Source organism: Quercus suber, unplaced genomic scaffold, assembly GCF_002906115.3.
Source record: "Quercus suber isolate HL8 unplaced genomic scaffold, Cork oak 2.0 scaffold_252, whole genome shotgun sequence".
Classification (NCBI taxonomy): Eukaryota; Viridiplantae; Streptophyta; class Magnoliopsida; order Fagales; family Fagaceae; genus Quercus; species Quercus suber.
Window position 1 is genome coordinate 112980 of NW_027069708.1, and position 20371 is coordinate 133350.

General features: G+C 33.8%; 1 protein-coding gene across 4 annotated transcripts; it reads right to left on the minus strand.

The window, feature by feature from the left end:
* Nucleotides 1–1027: 1027 nt before the first annotated feature.
* LOC111984874 (uncharacterized) lies at nt 1028–10358 on the minus strand. Of its 4 annotated transcripts, XM_024016494.2 has the most exons (11): nt 9928–10358; nt 6236–6338; nt 4765–4778; nt 4421–4639; nt 4222–4293; nt 3962–4048; nt 3349–3387; nt 2746–2850; nt 1914–2079; nt 1409–1518; nt 1028–1318 (listed from the first exon to the last, which is right to left on the minus strand). In XM_024016494.2, the coding sequence occupies exons 1-11, from the start codon at nt 10150–10152 to the stop codon at nt 1232–1234; spliced, it is 1227 nt and encodes a 408-aa protein (XP_023872262.1). In that variant the 5' UTR covers nt 10153–10358; the 3' UTR covers nt 1028–1231. The 4 variants fall into 4 exon arrangements, with proteins under 4 accessions (XP_023872262.1, XP_023872263.1, XP_023872266.1 ...); XM_024016495.2 differs by lacking the exon at nt 4765–4778 and having other exon boundaries at nt 4421–4623; XM_024016498.2 differs by lacking the exon at nt 4765–4778 and having other exon boundaries at nt 9928–10125.
* Nucleotides 10359–20371: the final 10013 nt, after the last annotated feature.

Here is a 20371-nt window from a genome sequence, read left to right on the forward strand (position 1 = left end):
AAAAAAAAAAAAAAAAAAAAACCACGTCAAACTCATATTTAACAGCTCATTTTCTCTCTCTTTCATCACATTTTCATATCAACCAAACAGAGCACAAACATCCATCGTTGTTACCTTAGAACAAGTTTTCTCATTTCTGGAACCCTAATTGTTTTCCCCAAACGCTTTTTAAGCAAAAAAAATTGCGAGAGTAATAGATTGAGACGACGAAACGACGCCGTGGAAAGGCTCTTCGTCATCTACAATGCTAAATGGCCTAGAGATTTCTAGAAGACTCAAAATTTCTCAGAGTTTTTGAGAGAGAGAGTCTTTAGAGTTTAATCTCATATTTTCAGAGACTCATTAAAACAAAAAAATTGAAACAAACAATCAAACATCTCATATTCTCAAAGACTCATATTAAAACAAAAAAAAAAAAAACATAAAAAAAAAAATTAAGAGAAGTAGAGAACAGATCGGCGTTGAGAACTTGGGCCGGCGATGAGATTGAGAGTGAGTGAGAACAGATCGGCGTTGGTGAATGCTTGGAACGACGATGAGAGGCTGAGATCTTGGGCGGCGCTGCTTGGGCGGCATTGCTTGAAAGCGAGTGAGTGAGACCGTGTGAGCTGAGATTGAGAGAAAGAAAGAAACCCACCTGATCCTGTGCACATGATGGCTAGTGGTGACAGAGATCAGAGGTTGGGGAGAGTAGAGTGATGTGAGGAGAGTGAGAGCAGCCGATTGGATTGGGAGAGGAGAGTGAGGCTGCTGAAGAGTGAAAAATGAGGGATTAGGGTTAGAATATATGAATATATATAGTTAGGGTATTTTTGTAATTTTAGTTTACCGAGTTTTTAACCGGATCGGGTCTCGGGTTTTTTGATAAAACCCGGACCCGCTTCGGCTTTTTTTTTTTTTTTTTTTTTTAAATCCATACCCGACCCTATTCCTAATCGGACCGGGTAAAATCCGGGCCGGGTATCCGCGGATCGGGCAAAAATTGCCATCCCTAAAAAAATATATAAATTGTAATTAGTTTCAACTGATATGTAACAATGTAATATTTTATAGCTCTGAAAAATTGAATCAATGCAATTATGAGTGCTACAAATTTTATGAAAAACTAATTAATAGAATTATATCCTTGTGTAGCCTATACCATCAAATTTAAGGAATACTAAACAACCATGAGGACAAATAATTTGAAATTCATTCTAAAAAATAAAATAATTTGAAACCATAGGAAGCATTATCCGCAAGCTACTATGGTGGGCTGCAATGCTACGGAGGTATCCCTGTCACACATGTTAGGACTGATGCTTATTACTCCTTCTTCCTGCATGTCAAGATGTATAAATTTAAAGCATAAACCATAGAGATTCTTCAAAAAAGAAAATTTCCTTTTCAAAATAACTAATACTTTTACCTTTGCAAGGTTTCTAAAATGTGTTGTAGTGTAATTTCCTGTAGGAAATAAAGCTTCAACAAGATCTGCTAAAACCAATTGGGGTTGAGAGACAGCTCCATCGAACCAATCTTCACAAGAAAATTCATGAAAAGAAAAAGGATTAAACAAACTACACATATATAATCATCAACTATAAGTAAAATTTATCACAGAACATAACAACATGCACAAATGTGGTAGAATTGAAGGAATTATATATTGATGAATTAGATACACCATTTTATGTGGGTTCCAAGTTAGCTCAATTGGTAAGCGGACACTTCAGGTTGAAAATCTATCATATGCAAAAAAAAAAAGGATAAACAATTTCATGTTTCCTTTATAACTGACTTTGACAACTTCTGCTTTTAGCAGTTAATTACTAAGAAACCAAAAAAATCTTAGCATTACTAAGAAAAAACATCTATGAAACTGAAATCTAGATAATTAAGTGGAAGAAGAATTTCATTTTGAAAGTACTTACCAAGAGTAGTTGAGTTGTAAACTCTTTTATCATATCTCCATAAGCTTTGGTTTGTAAGAAAAGCAAAACAGGAGTGATCTTCAATATTTACATTCTGGAGAAATGCTGCTAAAGTGTAGCCAGATGGATCAGCAGTATATGTTTCGTCAATAATGACATCCACAGTCTACAAGGAGAATTGAATTCAAGTAAAAATGTGATCCCTATCAATGAAAAAAAATTTATCTAAGATCTAAAAATTAATTTGACACATTTGGCTCTCAAAGATTCGTAATCATTTCATATTCAAAATTCATTTTTATTTGAAGAAGAGAATTTAACATTAATTTTAGATCAAGGGTAACAAGCTTTCATATTCTTTATGTAAGAAAAATATATGGACCAATCTCTTTCTCTTTCACATCCAAAGAAAATAAGGCATAAAGAGAACAGAGGACTCCCCAAAAATTTAAGCAAGAATTATGCACTGATAAGGATTGTTTCCAAGAATGCTTGTTTTTAATTTATTTGAACTATTACAGGCACAATTTCTTTAGTACTAAAACATCAAACTATAGATAAATAAATAAAAAATTTAGGTAACTTCGTTTCAAACAATTTTATTTGCCAAACAATTTATGTAAAGAAGAAAGGAATAATAAAAGCAAACAATAGTTTAATTAAAGGATAAAATTGTTTCCATAGCTAAATTTTATAGTTTCTACAGTTGGATATAACATTCCAGTAAGTTAAAACTTGAAGAACAATTGGATTCATACAAATGTACAATTTTAGTAAAATATGTAATCTGGTAAGCTTTTCACTTCATTCGTAATTTTATGATTCAACTTACACATAGGATGGCATGCAATTCATCCAAATCATCAGGATTAGAGATGTTATAGCTCATCTTATTGATAGAGTTGTCCACATTCCCTCCACCTGCATCTTCTGTGTACTGCATCAAAAGTATAAGTACATACAAATCCATTCAAAGAGTTAACAGGATTGGCTTAGTTAGGCTGAAGATTTGAATCCTCTTATTTTCCATACTTTTGTGGTGCAAAATCAAGAGGAGATTAAAGTAAATGCTAAAAAAAAAATCAAAATACAAAACATATAATAGACCTACAACTTTTGTTGGATTTCCATGTAGGTTTATCAGTAATATTATTATTAAGAAGTGGAACTATGAACTATAAATTGACAATTGATAGCATGTCAATTTTGTTCAGAAGTTAAAGTTTATTAAACTTCTTACAGTGATTTGGTTTTTCTTATTTTCTGTCTCACAAAAATTGTTGCAATAAAAAGTTTAAAACTACTTTGAATCTGACAAAAGCGATGGCATAAAATTTTAATCACAATGATTCATTAACAATAGATCCATTCCTGTGTTATGCTGTTACGATTTTTATGGTTTGACATAATGAAAATTGCAAAATTTATTTGGTACCTTCATCTTATATGTTTCCTTTGTAAATGACCAGACACCCTGCAAAGGAATAGAAAACCTAAATAGTAAGTTGCATAATTTTGCTTTGAAAAGCAATAGTAAGTCGCATATTATTCTTCCATTTGATTTCCTTTTTTTTTTTTTTTTTTTTTTTTTTTTTTTTTCTGTGATTAATGTTAAAGCAACAATAGCAAGTAATTTTCGTTATTACTATGAAGACACAATTTATTTAGTCATATAATTAAAGATTATAAGTATAAAAACGAACTGGATATAGTTGCAACAAGAATTAAAGATTACGAGGCAATCTAACAGTGTCAATGGAGGAAAATAGTACATGGAATTACTAGCTAATAATGAAAGAGGAAGTTGCCTAAGGTGGTTTATAATATCACTGAATTACAAAACTCATTAGTCTAATTATATGTTAAGTTGTTGAAAAAAGATATATCACAATGATTTTTTTAATTGAATCCTATATTTCACTAACCCATTTGATAGCCACCCCAGAGATTTTATCCAGGATTACTTTGATTCATGTATGGGTTATGCCTATATAAAAACACTATATTTTTCTGGTAAATTTAGAAACACTATTAAATAAGGTACAGACATTATAATATCCCATCCAGGCTACTGTTGGTTTGAATGATTTCTTGCTCGGCGCGACTTTAGTCAAGCACAAATAATTTTCTTTAACCTGCAAAGCAAAAATGATTTGTTAAAACCACAACAAAAAGATCTTTGCATGGGCGTAAATATAGTATTGATTCCAAAAGAAAAACAAAAAGACCTGTAATGGTGCACCACTTTCTTGTAATATTGTCACAATCATATATAAATATGTAATATATCATATACTGTTATACTTACTGCATCGTAGACTTGATTGGCTGTAGTTTCAAGATTTGCAAAAACTCCCAAAAACTTGATCCACTCTGCCCTCTACCATTCAAAAACATCAAGGTCATATATATAATACTACGATCCTTTCATACTCATTTGGGGCATGTGTGTGTGTGTATATATATATCATGTGGATGATTTTTTATTTATGAAATTATATGCATACCTGCAGAGGTGTCTCTTCTCCAAATGGAGCAAAAGATGCAAAATTGCAAGCTTCTTGTTGATCAGTGTTGGTAATAAAGTGTACTGCAAATTGCGCTAGCTGTTGGGGCTCACTCTTGTTAATTTTCTCAATTTCTCCACCTTCATACAATTTTAATACACATTGAGAAGCCACAGAATCTGATGTAATGCCCTTCAAGCTCCCTAGTAAGCCAAGAAGCTGTTCAAAAAGACATCAAGAGGCAAACTTTGAATGACTTAAAGCAATTTCATTGATCATTTTTCTTTGCACGCTTTTATATATAAAACCAGAATTACAACTCACTGTAAGTCTGTGATCCTCACCTCGAAAAAGGAAACTGAAGTTTTACCAAAAGCAAAAGTAGAAGACACAAAGAAAAGGGTCAGATAAAATAAAGACCAAGGTAAAGGAAAGAGTTAAAATTTCTGTTCATTTAGATTGGGAATAATACACTAGAAATGAAGATGATGATGATTATTATGGTGAATGGTGATGAGTGACAATGCAATGCTGAATGAACAATAACAAAAGTCCTCTTTAGTTGGGCTAAAAGAGAGCTGTACACAGTAGTCCCTGTCACGGCTAATTGTGCAGAGCTTCCCAAATCCCATAATTAAAGTCTTACTATGAAATAAATAACTCTGCCCTCCTGTCATCAATTGGGGATGCTTGTAGGGGGCCAAAATGGGGATATATTTCTTTTAGCCAAACTTTTCAACAAAATGCCCTCTATTTGAAATTATTTAGGGATATGTCCCTGTTTTAAACTCGATTTGGTGAAAATCGAGTTACAAGCAGTCAAAAAAAAAAAAAAAAAAATTTGCATGGAACTCGAGTTCCATGCAAATTTTTTCAAAAAACTCGATTTTCGGTAAATCAATTTTTTCATTGAAACTTGATTATCTAAAAATTGAGTTTCAAAACGGGGGCATATCTCTAAATAGTTTCAGACATGAGACATTTTGCTAAAAAGTTTGACTGAAAAGAGTAAAACCCAATTTTGGCCCTTGGAAGGTGAATGTTGCTCTGTAATTGGTTTAATGAAATTTTTCTTTATCAAGAAAAAAATAAAAAGAAAATAAAAGAAAAGCACTCTTAGTACTCTATAAGATTAAAGCTTTCTTGTTGTATAGAATAGAAGCTTTTGAATTTTTGTTAATTTCTTTTAATGTTATCACATAGGTTTTTAAAAGCTCATATTTTTCTTTATGTTATTAGTCTAATATACAAATTAATTAATTTTTTTTTAAAGTTGAAAATAATTTCTAAATAATTAGATGAAAATAATTGAGCTCTTTGTCTTTTTTGAATAAAACAAATCAACATTAAAAAAATTATGATTAAATTAGGTTTTGATTTTCTTTAATAAAATTCTAATTTAAATTAGGTAAATTTTTTCAAGAAAAGGTCTTAGAACACAATTTTTATTGCAACTTTTATGTAGTCGACTGTGAGTGATGAAAAAAAGTTGTATGTTCATGTGAAAGTAGTAAACAGCTACTCACAATTGGCTATATAGAATTGTCGCAAGGCTGCAGCACAAAAATTGTGATCATAGAATAACTGTTATTTATGTTATTGAATTTAACTTTTTATATATCAATACTTATTAATCAGACATATATGAGAGACAGAGAGTAATATATATGGGGTGGGTGAGCTATTATCTAGAGAGAGAGAGAGAGAGAGAGAGTAATATATATGGGTGTATAAGCTATTATCTATTCAAAAACTCAAGTATAACACCGAAATTAATGGAAACATTAAAATGTGTGGTGTGAATAGCTGAAGTACCTGAAAAATTTTCGGTATCAATGGAATAGTTTGACATTGGGATGACAAATGATTTGATCCTTGGGGTGCAATATTTTGTCCTTGCTGCCATCCTCGAGTTATCCTTTAATTTATTTGTAAAAGTGTGACAAAATAAGCAATCATATGTATTATTCAAATGTTTTTAGTAAAAAGATACTGCCATCCTAAGCAGTAGAAGAAAAATAATGAAGGATACCAAATTACCATGGTGGGAAAGGTTGGTAACCGGATAAATTATTCAAACATTGAGTTAACTTAGTAGATAGCCTGCAGTTTGGCCCAGAGTATCGTTTGCTAATTTATTTATTTATTTATTTTTTTAGACTAACTATTTTTTTAGAGAGTTTCAATTTATGACGTTCACTTTTAATAATGACTCTTTATTATTAGATCAAGATATCAATCGATTTTTTGTGTAAGAGCAACCGCATCAACTCTTTTAAAAGATTTCATTTATTTTATACAAAAAACTTATTTTTTCTATTGTACACCATCATTTTTACAAAACAACCGCATCATTTCATCTATTATACACTATATTTTATATAAATAATATTTTTATGAGTTGAAGAGAGAGAGAGAGAGAGAGAGAGAGAGAGTAAGTGGAAGAGAGAATGTGAGGGGAGAAAAATAATACTAAAATAATGTATTATGAGTTGGAGAGAGAGAGAGAGAGAGAGAGAGAGAGAGAGAGAGAGAGAGTAAGTGGAAGAGAGAATGTGAGGGGAGAGAAATAATACTAAAATAATGTATAGAAGAGCTACAGTAAGAGCACCAGTAGTGGGACTTGCAAATGTCATATGCCACTAGTATTTAGCATCTAAACTTTAAAAACCCCCAATAGTCGGACTTGCTAAATCATCCAATTGCAAAAAAATTTACAATCTTGCTAGAGTACCATCTTATATGTAAGATGATACTGTAGCAATATTGTATAATAAAAATTAGTTTTTTATTTGTTTGATGCTTCTTCTCTCTCTCTCTCTCTCTCTCTCTCCAATTTCTCTCTACTTCGTTCTACTCTCTCCTCTTCAAACCCGAAACCCATACAATCTCAGCGCTTCCTTCCTCTCTATTTCAGATCAGTTTGCTATGGATTCCGATGGGTTTGTTATGGAATTCGATGAGGTTGCTATGGATTTGTGGGTTTCTGTGTTGATCTGGGCGTGAGGGTTATGGGTTGATCTGGGCATGGTGGTGGGCTGGGAGTGATTGATGATGGGTTTGGATCGGCATGCATTGGAAAGCTGGGTTTGGATCGGTGTGAGGGCTGGGTTTGTTGGTGATTTTTTTGGGTCGGAGTGAGGGCTGGGTTTGGATCGGAGTTCGGGTTTATTGGTTGTTTTTTTTTTTTTTTTTTTTTTTTTTCCTTATCTATTCTTGTGCCAGAGGTTGAGGGAGAGAGACGAAAAGGAAAAGAGAGAGAGAGAAATAGTAAAAAAAAAAAAAAGAATATTTAAATAAATTGGGAAAAAAAATAGAGTTTTAAGATATTAGGTGTATTGAAAAATGGTATGTTATAATTGATAAAGTTGCTTTTTGGGATATTAAAATAGGATGAGATGAGATTTCCGGTTGTGGATGCTCTAACTGTGTATGTATGCACGGTTATTGTAGCACTTGTGCATTTATGCACAATGAATGTTCAAATAGTGTATAAAACACCTCGAACGTTTAGACCCCAAAATTACAAATTACCAATTCAAGCTTATTAAACAATGTATATGTGGAATATGAAGGTATGTTAAAACAGAATTGATAAAAACAATCTAAACTAAATAAAATCACAACCACAACAAAAATTAAATGACAAAGATTAAGGGAAGAGAGATGCAAACACAAAGACAACACATCGATGTGTTATTGAAGAGGAAACCGAAATTCTCGACGTAAAACCTCTCCGTTGCCCTCCAAGCGGTCAATAATTCACTAAAGAATTAAGTTGGGATACATGAACAGTAAAAGACCATTTAAACCTAATCTACCCAGTGTTTTAAGCCTTCCAAGTTTCTTGCTCCAACTAGGTTATACTGAACCTTTGTCTTCTCTAGCTTACCAGATTCCGCTATAGCCCATAGCATTAACCAATATCAATTGGTTCCTTCCTAACTACTTCCCAAGCACTAAATAACTTTCTCACAGATATGGGTATGTTGAGATAAAGATTTGGCTAAATGTACCTCTCAAGGATATAACAATGGAGAGGGTGAGAGTAGAGAAATTTAGAGAAATAAGGGTAAAGATTGTGGATGAGTCAATCTTATTTTTCTCTCAAGATTCTCTCTAGAAACTCTCTATAATATGTGAGTATAAGGGGTATTTATACTGGTGTGTGTTTGGAATGCGAAATGTCAGTTTTTCCCAAACAGAGTAAACTGGCAACTTGGTCTCGCGACTTGACTGAGTCGCGAGTCTAAGTTGCGAGATAACGGCTTGGCCAGCTGGAAGTTTTATCCTGTAGTGCAACAGTTGGCGTGACTCTTCAGCTCCTCTGCATGCTTCACACGTGTGCCTCTTTTAGCGGCTTGCAAGTTGCGAGCCAGTCGCGAGATCCAGTCGCGAGGTCCTGCTGAGTTGCACACTCTTGAGCTTTTCTTTACACTCTTTCACACACTACCCTTACATGATTCTCACCAAAATATAAGGTTTCTAAATGCTGAATTATAAGCAAATTGGCATAGAATAAAACCAACAAAATGGTTAATTAAATTCAACCTTACACACAATTTTACACCCACTGATGTGAGTGTTTTTTGGATCAAAATGTGCAAAATAAACTACTTTTTGTATTTTGCAAGACTTTGCAAGAGTTGATGTGGTTGCTCTAAGCGGGAATTAAACTCCAAATTTCTTATTCAACCATCAAAAACTTTATCGATTAAACTAATTGGAACCAACATCGTTTGCTAATTTAAGTAAAGAATAAAGATAATAGTGTTATGACTTATAAGGCTAATAGGATAGCCAATTAGTGTTAGCCTAACACCATGACCATATATAAATATGGTTATTGTCTCTTTTAATTTTGTGCTATAAATCTCCATCAGAGCTCGGTTTTTTTAAGATGGATTTCATGTGAAGTTTTTGGGTTTTCGGTTGGTACAGGGATTTCAATCCTAAATCTGTTGGGTTAATTGTTTAGGGATTTTAGCTGATTTTTTATTTTATTTATTTATTTTTAAAAGGTCACCTAGCAGGCCACATGGCAACATAGTTGGCATAATTTTTTTTTTTTTTTAATTTAAAGTAAGTCACCTCACTTTTTTCTTCCATCATTTAATGATTTGGATTATTTTGACAAAAATATCAAAATGTTAGAGACTTTATAAGACAAATATCATATTAGGGACAACTTTGACATATAAGACAAATGTTAAGTACGAAAATAATAATTAACCCTACAAACTATATCTAAGTTACAAACCTCTCTACTTCTCAAAAAAAAAAAAAAAAAGTTGCAAACCTCTCTCCTAGACAGGCTAGACTTGAGGGTAAAGTTTGGGTTTATATTAGACTTATTGGGAGACCTATTGAGATGACACGACAGACATGTATCCACTTTCGAGCACATATCATCATTTTGGATGCATTACAGCCCAAGTTTCTCCCAGATCAGTATCAGTACAGTAATAGACTAATAGTGGCGCGTAAAGAAGAAAGAAAAAGAGTACCTGGATGAGAAGGTAGCTCTTGCCGTCAATGGCATTCTTGATGACTTTGAAGGTCTGGCCATAGTATATATGGAAATTGACGGCATCTTCCACCTTTGAAATGTTACCCACTTTCACCGTTGTTGCTGCATGAACACCATCAAGACACCCAACATTTAAGAAGACCACTACGCCAAGGAAGAAGAAGAAGAGTTGCACGACACAACAGGAGCAATAAGAAGCCATGCTAAATGAACAAGAAAAACAAGACCCTTATTGGCTTTTGCTACTCTATAACATTTCTGCTAGCTCTTTGTGCACGCGCATGAATATGTATCATATGTAACTATGAACACCCCCACAGCTATCTAAAGAGAGGGAGAGAGATTTGCAGCTTTTAGAAATGGGAATGGTGGTGGTGGTGTCAAATTAATTACATGAATATTGGGGCGGGAATCATTTGTTGGCATCTTGTGCTGGGGCATATGTACTTTGTTAATTGGCCTGTGAATAGTAGTTACCCGTGAACCCATAAGTTGTCATTTTCTTTCCAACCTTTGCCATTTGTTCCCTATTTCCTACCCTTTCTGTCTTCTCCATCATCAAACCCATGTGGTGCGCACCACTTCCAAGTCAGAATGTCCAAATTATCTTATGCTTTAGTAAAAATATGATTTTTTTTTTCACATTATAATTTACTCAAAATTTGGGCTAATTTTAATTTTACCCAATAAAATTTGAATTCACTCCATTAAATTACATAACGTTTAGATTTAAGCAATTCTATCTATGTCTGTTGATAAGCTGACTCTTTTTTTTTTTTTTTGCCAAGTTAAGCTGACACTTAAGTGCCACATTAGCTCAAAACGATATAATTTTTTTTTAGATACATTACAATTACGTTGTTTTGTCTATAGAATATATATATGTGTGTGTGTGAGTGTGTTTGAAAGATTTTTTTTTTTTTTTTTTAATTTCTGATTTTATTTTCATTTTCATTTTCACTTTTTCTCTTTTCACTCTTTAGTGGCATTTACCTCTTGAATCTCTCTTCTTCAAAACAATGATGTCCTTGTTGTGTACACTTTGAGCTCTTTCTACAATTCTACTCATTGTCTTTGTAGGTCGACTCATTCAATTGGAAAATTCATCGGAGTTGTTGTAAAGGAAATGGACCATACCTATATAAGCAATGATTGAATGAATGAGATCATTTTTGTCATCCGGTAATGTCTTTGTTGTTGACATCATCTTCGACAACTTAGAAGAGGCTGAGAGAGAGAGAGAGAGAGAGAGAGAGAGAGAGAGAGAGAGAGAGAGAGCGGACTTAGAATTTTTGTGTGTTGAGTGAGTTCGTAAATCTATTTGGCCTTAGCCCAGAGAGAGAGAGAGGTAAAAGTAATTTTTTGTTGTTGTGAATTTTAGTAATTGTTTTATTTAATATATATATATATATATATTTTTTTTTTGTAAATTGTGTGACTGTTTTAAATTTTAAATGGGCCAATGGTAAAGGTTGTAGGCTTATTTGGCATTTAATAAACACTTTATCAACTATTAAGGTTAGAAAGGTTTTGTTAGGGTATTTTTTTTTACACATAATTTTATTTGAGTACCATCTATTTATTTTCAAAATACACATATCCTATTCTATTTAAAGCCCAAGAATACTTATGTTTGGCAATATTTGAAAAACTCATGATTCAAATCCCTGACAGAACAATTTTATCAATGGAATTCAAATCCATAATCAAAGCCCATGGTTTAAACCCATAGTAATTTATTTATCCAAAAGCCCAATCCTCATTGGCAACATCAAAGCCCAATTTTTATTGGCAACATCAAAGCCCAATTCTCATTGGCAAATTCAAAAGCCCAATCTTCATTGGCAATATCAAAAGCCCAATCTTTATTGGCACTATTTTATCAAAAAAACCCGAGATTATTAACACTTGGCAAAGAGAAAAGTATCATGGCATAATTATTGCTTAAGTATTACTATGGAAAAAAACCATGACAATTGTTTTATAAAAGCTCATAGGGAGTTATCTTGAAAAATGTGTTCTCACATTATAACCCATGAAACACATGGTCATCACTTGCATCACAACATCCATAAAATATATCTTCAACGCTCATGGAAAATACTCGATCCCACAAACTTATCATTTAAATTATGATGCGACTATTAGAAGCCATGAACGTTATTTAATGGAATTCATCATAGTAAAAGTTATTTTCAGAGGTATTTTGAAAACTTGTCATATTGTTTCAGATATTACAATTGCAAGTATCTATGAAAACCTAAAGAATATTTACTAATAAAAGTCCACGAGGAAGGAAAATCCATGGCAACATGTGTTATTGATTTTGTAGGATGCATACAACTCGACCCAAAGGAACTAGCCCAAGTGAACAAGCCCAATCTAAGAGATCCTAGCTAGCAAGAGGTAGAGGACTGAAAGTAGGCAAAACAACCCTTGTTCATCCTTGACTGAAGTACAACAAGAGAACCAAGTCCTTTAGAATAAACTAGAGGTTGTTCCATCAACTTTTGGTCACTCTCTACCTGACGTGAACAGTACCTGAGGCTTGTAACATCAGCTGAAGTCTAAAGGGTGATGAGACTCGATCATCTTTTTCAAGACTGCACCTCCAGCGGAAGGAGAGCTGAAACCAAATTATTCAAATTCCAGCAAATTGATGCTATAAATGTTACAAACGTTCAAGACATGATTCATGTGCCAAGCCCATGACTCCTAAAGGGGAAAAAATTGGGAACATGTGGTTTGGAGGGCATAAAGGAACCTCCAGCAGAACCCCCTAAAGTAGGCTTAGAACTTGACACCTAGCTTGGGGTGTTGAATCTTACTTTTTGAGGGTCTAAATCTCAGTTGCAGCTTTAGGATTTGCTCTTGATACATGCACCAATCACATTGATTAAGCTCAGCCCCAAAAATCCTAACATTTAATGCAAAATCCCATCATTACCCAAAGAAGCAAAGCAACCCATAAAGAAAATCTTCTACTTCTGACCAAAAAAATCCCAGGATGATTAACCATGGTTCTCCACCTCTGATTAACCCTACGTTTTTTTGGACTCATGTTAACCAATGCTCCTCTACACTCCATTATAAAAGCATGAGCATCTCAGCCCACAAACACAGTAACTACTCCTCTGAAACTCTTGATTTATTTGCCATTTTACTTGCATTTTAGCTCTCTTTAAGTTCACTACTCATCCCTCTCAGCCCACATTCATCCAACCTCAGACATTTTTTCCTCTTCTTTACACAATCATAGCTCATAAATGCCTCCCACTACTCATAAACAACCCACTACTCACAAAAAGCCTTAACCTCAGAGTTAATCTCATCCCACATACTCAAAACAGCCCATATTGTCTCATTCATGCTTTATGAACACACACTCATCAAAATCTTAGTTTAATACTTGCTGCACTGAGCTGGGGATCTTTCTCTCCCTTCATTCCATCATTTTTTTTCCTCTTTTATTTGTAACTATGAAGCTTTTAATCTTTGTTTAGTATTATTATGATGAAGGCCATAATGTTTTGGAAATTATAGAAGTTTTCCTTTATGTTGACTTAATAATAATAAGGAAAAAAAATGATTTTCACAATGTAAACACACTTAATAACCTGAAATTACCCTACCGCTGGAGATAATACCGTACCACTAGAGGATTGATTTGAACTATCGAACTAGGACCATTAATGTACTTAAGTATTGTAACGTGTTTTTTTTATTGGGCTTTTGTTGTTATTTTGTCATGTGCAGTCTTTGTTGCTTGCTTGGATAGGTTTCGTCATCACACCGAAAGCCTTTGGGTACCATCTCAAAAGCGCATAGTCGAGTTTCGGGTTGGCTTCCCAACATCTTAGATAGAGGCAAAATTTTCCCCTCGACAGGTTTAAATCGAAATACTATATAATAATAGGAATGTGGATCCAAATTTTCAAATTTTATAGGTTAAAATTAAAATTACCTTAAATTTTAATGGTGTAAATTGCAACAAAGTCTCTTTCATTTTTTTTTTTTTTTTTTGTTGAGAATTTGTGTTCTTACTATGATCAAATGATTTTGAGATTTTTTGCAATAATGCCACAAACACAACTATTTTAATAACAAATTTCATAATTATTAAAGTGATTGATTATGAATGAAGAAAAAGTAATGAATTTATGAATGTCAATTTTGTCCATTATTACTTACAATCAATTTCTTCAGTAATTGTAAAATCTATTAGGAGAAAAGTTGTGAACAAGTGCTTTATTATGAGGGCCTGCTATATAGAACTATAGATCGAATTTATTAACGGACCTCTAGGCTCTAGCTAATCCCCCTCAAGTGGATGGATTGGATGGGTGTAAACGAACCTTAGAGCAACCACATCAGTCCATCTATAATCTTCTAAAATAGAAAAATGTACAGATTTTACACATTTTGAGCAAAAAAACACCCACATCAATGGGTGTAAAAATGTGTAAATATACACGCATGAACAGTAACCATGCATATATACAGGTTACTATTCATGTGTAAACGATTTTTTTATTCTTTTTTTCTCTCTCCTCTGTCAAGCTACTTCTCTTCCCCAACATTTACAACAACCCAGCGCGCCAGAATAAGAAGAAGGAAGAAGAAAATAACCACCCAACCACCAAACCCAGCGCCACCACCAAACCCAAAATCAAACCTTCAATGGAAAACTCAATAACTTAGAACCCAAAATTAAACTTTCAACAAAAAACCCATCAACCCAAACCCAAACTCAAATCAAAGCCGCCATCACCATTGCCATGGAGAGCTTGCTGCTTTCTTTGCTCGTGGAGATCTTGTTGCTACCATTAGAGAAGAGAGAAACAAGTGCTTGAGAGCTAAGACCAGAAGAAGAAGAAGAAGAAGAAGAAGAAGAAGAGAATAGACCGTGGGAGAGGAAGTAGAGAAAAGATGTGGTTCTGTGAGATAAAATAGGAAAAAATAAAAGAGATGGTCAGATGTTTTAGTGGTGGGGTTAAAAGTGAAGGGACTTGTAAATATCTCTCAATATAATTTAATTATAAAAGAATTCTAATTGAGATTTTTTTTTTTCAAACAAAACATTATTTTATTTGAAATTTTATTAAAATCTATATTAAAATTTTTAATTCAAATTAGTGTCTTTTTTTTTTTAAAAATTTTTGATTTTAGTATTATATAGTAAATTATATATATATATATATATATCTCCAATGCGTAATCTTGAAATGACACACTGAAATATTTCATTGATGGCAGAATGATAGTTGAAAACACTGATTTGTCGGCTGTCGTCGAAGCCACTATTTTGGTGGTCTAGCTACTAGTGTTGGTGGCATGGTAGGCGAAGACACCGATCTAGGGGCGGTCGCCAGAGACACTATTTCGGAGGTTTGACCATTAGGCCTCCACCACAAGCGGCTCCATTGGCCGAGCCACTGGTGTTGATAGTTTACTTAAAATATAAATATAAATTAAAAAAGTAGGACCATTAGCCATTGGCCGAGCCACTGGTGTTGGTAGTTTACTTAAAATATAAATATAAATTAAAAAAGTATGACCATTAGGGAAAATAATAAAAATTGATGAAGCATGAATATTGTATTAAAATATCTTGTAAAATAGATAAACTGATGTGCGTGTTTTCTAAAAATGATAGTGTAAAATAAAAAACGTAAGTTTTTTTGTATAAAATAGATAGAATCTTTTAGAAAAGCTGATGCGGTTGCTCTTATATGCACAAAGATATTTTTTCTTTGTTCATTTTTAACGAACATAAAGATCGAATATATCTTTCTTTTTTGGTTGATAAAGTAAAGATTTAATATATCAATCCTTCACAGGAAAAGCACTTATGTTTTCCTTTTGTAATGTCTAGAGAAATCAATATTTTATACTCTCTTTTTCTGAAGCTTAAGAGTTAAGATCATAGATATGATTGGGTGGGTAGGCAGGTCCGGTCGCACTTTTGCAGTGCTCATACAGAGGTGTGTTCACAAGAAGAAGCAACATAAAAAGATGGGTTGAGTTGAATAATATCAAATTGGACCCATATTCCCATGCATCTTAGCTCCCGTGCTGACGTTGTATATCATTATCATTATCTTGATATCTAGAGCTTAAGCGTGGGAACTGCGGATGAAAGAAAAAATGCCATTAAATACTCCTAAAACTTAAATCTTTTCAAAAGTTCCCTTTCCTTTTGGCCATAATTGTGATAGACAGAAGAGACTGAGTACTGTCGGGTTGTCTAACATCCCCTTACTCATAATCTAGATTTTTAAAGTCTTCTATTGGCAAATTTTAACTCTTACTTAAAAAGAAAATTAAAAAAAAAAAAAAACTCCTTCAAATTCTGTTATGACCTGAGATAATGTATTGGATAAATTGTTATTTGTATTAGAAGTATTTAAATTTAGGCTTGGTGATAGATCATAATCTGAATAATGTAATAGTAAATTAGTATTATTATTTGTTTGTATTTAAATGGATCCATATGTTTTAGGAAAGAATTGGTTCTTATGATTTAGGATACGTTGAATGCATTAACGAGAATTAAGCAAAAAATTAACTCAAAAATGCTCACTTTCTCTCTTAAGTTCAGAAAGCTAGTCGCCTCAAATTAACTAATCTATCTTTCAATTATCTTGATTCACAACATTTGATATTAAAGCATTTCAATCCTCTCACAACTACTATAACACCAAAAAATTAAATCAACGATTGTATTTTTTCCTACCCAGCAGAAAACCCATCTTTCAAATCACAACTTACCGAACCATCATCATCTTACTTAACCAGCCACAATCTACAAGTACAAAAAAAAAAAAAAAGGGGGGCAAAACAACACTGGATTTGCAAGCCCCGAACAACCTGTTCCATCAAGAGTCCAAGTGGCCAACCAGTAACCGTACAACGTCCAACTTGCTTTTTATTTGCCCCTGCCTTAAAACCCCAAATAGTTCCTGACCCAGCCAAAAAAAAACCCCACACACTAGTTCCCACAGCCCACACCCAAAAAAAGAAAAAAGTCCGTTCGGTACATGTTTATAAAAAATTGTTATTTGAAAATATTTGTAGAAAGACGTGATGTATGAGTGAAAAAGTGTGTGAAAATATGTGTAATATTATTTAAAAACTGAAAATAGTAGTTTGAAAACACAAACCAAACACCAATATTTTGAAATTTAGTTTTTGCATCAAACAAAGTAAATCATGTCTAGCCTATATCAAAGCTTCAATCTCAAAGAACAATGAACACTGTCAGAGCATGCAACCGAATGTTAGAGATTGTCAAGGATATGTCCAAAAGCATAGCAAGGATGGAAGCAATGATGCAAGATTTGTGGGATCAAATGATAGAGGTCTTAGATGAACAATCCAGTGTAATTTTGGAAATCAAAGAACAATCAAAAGTTCAACGATCCCATGAAATTTTGGAGAATCAAAGTGATGTACTCCAAGCATCACCAATAATTCTAGAGAGTAATAAGTTGGAGGATGCACCTGCTATACAAATCGCATTTGAAGATCAAAGGATTAATGAAGTGGAAAAGATAATAAGAGGGATCTTCTCGTGATTTCGGATAAGCCTAGTCTAATTTCATAAATTGAATTTGTCATTCCCTGTGAGTTCAAGGATATGAAAATCAAGACTTTTCTGTTCACAAAATGCTTAAAGAATTAGTGCAAATATCTATGGTCCGAATTCTTATCCTACAACTATTTAAAGTTCGAGGTTGAGTATTCTCTAAACAATATGAGCAAGCATCAATTTTTATATCTTGGAATCTTGAGGACAAGATTCATTTGAAGGGGAAGAGAATGTTATGACCCAACATAATGTGTTGGATAAATTGTTATTTGCATTAGAAGTATTTAAATTTAGGCTTGGTGATAGATCTTTATCTAAATAAGGTTGTAGTAGATTAGTATTGTTATTTATTTGTATCTAAATTGATCCCTATGTTTTAGGATATAATTAGTTCCTATGTTTAAGGATTTGTTGATGAGGTTGTCTCATCCTTGGTTGTTTATATTTGTTGAATGCATTAATGTGAATTAAGTAGAAAATTAATCCAAAAATGTCTACTTCCTCTCTCAAGTTTAGGAGACTAGTCACCTCGAATTGACTAATCTATCTTTCAATTATCTTGGTTCACAACAAATTCGGTTTTAGTACTTGAAATTAAAAATTAGTAATTCTATTTATTAAAAAGTTTAAAAGATACAAAATGTAATTTTATTCTTTGATCAAATTAACTCTAACAATGAAAAAGCTTCTTTGTCATCTCTGGCAGTATGAAACTGAGTGAGAACTCAAGGCTTCAATCGGTACAATTAGGGGGGGACAAGCTCTATCTCCTCCCTTTTCACCTATCTTAGCAGTGGATTTCAGTAGCAAGGGTCTCCTCCACCTTTTAGGAGAGGTGAGTATGTGTCAATAGCACTTTTCAGATTGGCCATTCTGTTATAAAGGCTGCCTTGTTAATCAAGGGGGAACATCCATTTAATGTGAATGTGACCTTTGCCAAATCCAGGCGTTATCTTCTCCAGTTCGTTGGAATTATTCCTCGATCATATTGCCTATGACATTGGTAATTCGAGATGAACTTGTCAGACAAGACACAAATCGTGGATACGTAATGAAATCCAAAGCCCCTAATTGGGCTCTTGGGCTTTCTCCTTATCAATTCTAATCGAGTTGTAACCAAGGGAGTCAATACCGTACTGGAGGCTATGTCGGTTTGGTCAACGGTATGATATATTTCGAATATCGGTCAATACCGATATACCGTTTCAGATTTATCGCTATTTTTTATATTTTTAAATAATATATATATATATTATTATTATTATTATAAATATAAAAGTTTAGCATAAAACATTTCCTTAATTCAGAACTAATTATTCATGGTTTTAGACTTTAGTATCAATTAAAAGAAAAAAAAAACACAATATGAAAAATAGAAAGCTTAAAAGTTATCATTGTATACTAAGAAAATAAATAATACTAATAAGTTAATGCAAATAAGTTACCATTCTACCCTAACAAAAATTCAAAAATTACAAAACTTAAAAAAAAAAAAAAAACTTTTTTCTATACCGACCGGTATTGCCCAAAATTGGCTGCTACAGTCGGTATTTTTTCTAGTACGGCTGATATTTTTTTAAGTACAAAACAGGGGGTTATATGTACCGGTTTACTTGCCGGTACGGTATATACTAGCTGGTACGGTACAGAATCGACTCCCTTGATTGTAACACAATTCAGCCGGGCTTAACCCATTTATTACTATTTCCTTAGCCCTAAGCATTGTGGGCCCTTGTGTATGGGCCGATCTTCGCCATCTTTTCAAGAAACACAAATGTTGAAGTCTTGAGTTGAGAGAGGACGACCAATAGTAATAAGTTCATCAACAAGAGATTTTACCATACGTAAAAAGTGTGCAATACAGAGATCACTGATGAGTGTGAACTCGCCAGTACTGTTCGTCGGACGGAGATGATTCTTCAACCCTTGGAGATGGTCACCGGTGTGGTGCCTGCCACAACGCCTCCGATGCCAAAGTCAGTAAAAGAAGCTTTCTAGGAAAGGAACAATGTAATTGGAAAGAATCAGAAAGATCTCTTAGTGTTTTTTTTGTGTGTCTGTACCTGTTCTTCAGCAATGTGGAAGACTTATATATCTTCTTATGGCTCCTAGCCGTTGGGGTAGTTATGGAGGTCTTTATGCTCCTTTTAGTAACGTCTGGGGCTGTTTAATGTGCCATCACTGTCCTTCAAATAGAGAAACCTCTTTTGTACAAGGTATCATTGAGAATTGTGAATCTGGCGGATCTTTTCTTGATCTTTCTAGCTTCATCTGTGTTTTGGGGCAGATGGCCATCTTGGAGAAAGGACATGATTGGTGTCATCCAGCTATTTGTGCCCTCGACTGCGAATGTTGAAATTTCTTCTATGCTGGGGTTTCTTTGTATCTCCATCATCAAGTCCATCCTTGATTCCGTCTCTTCTGATGAGGCTATCTTTGAAACTTCGTCTGCAGCCATATTCTGGCTTTTCGGAATCTGGACGAACTCTACTTTCTCGAACTCTTGAGTCAAGCGTCTCATCAACTTGAGGTATTTCTGCATTCTTTCTTCTTTTGCTTCGTACTCTCCTCTAATTTGCCCAATTATTGGCTTTGAGTCATTCTGGACTAGCAGGTTCCTGGCCCCAAGCTCTCTTCCGAGTCTTAAACCCGTCAGAATTCCTTCGTACTCAGCTTCGTTATTGGTGGCTGGAAATTTCAGCTGGACTCCATATTTCAATGTTTCTTCATCTGGGGTGGTTATGACAACCCCTACTCCCCCTCTTTTTTGGGCTGACGAGCCGTCGGTCTGTATCACCCATGTCTCGCCCATGTTGGCAATGCTCGGCTC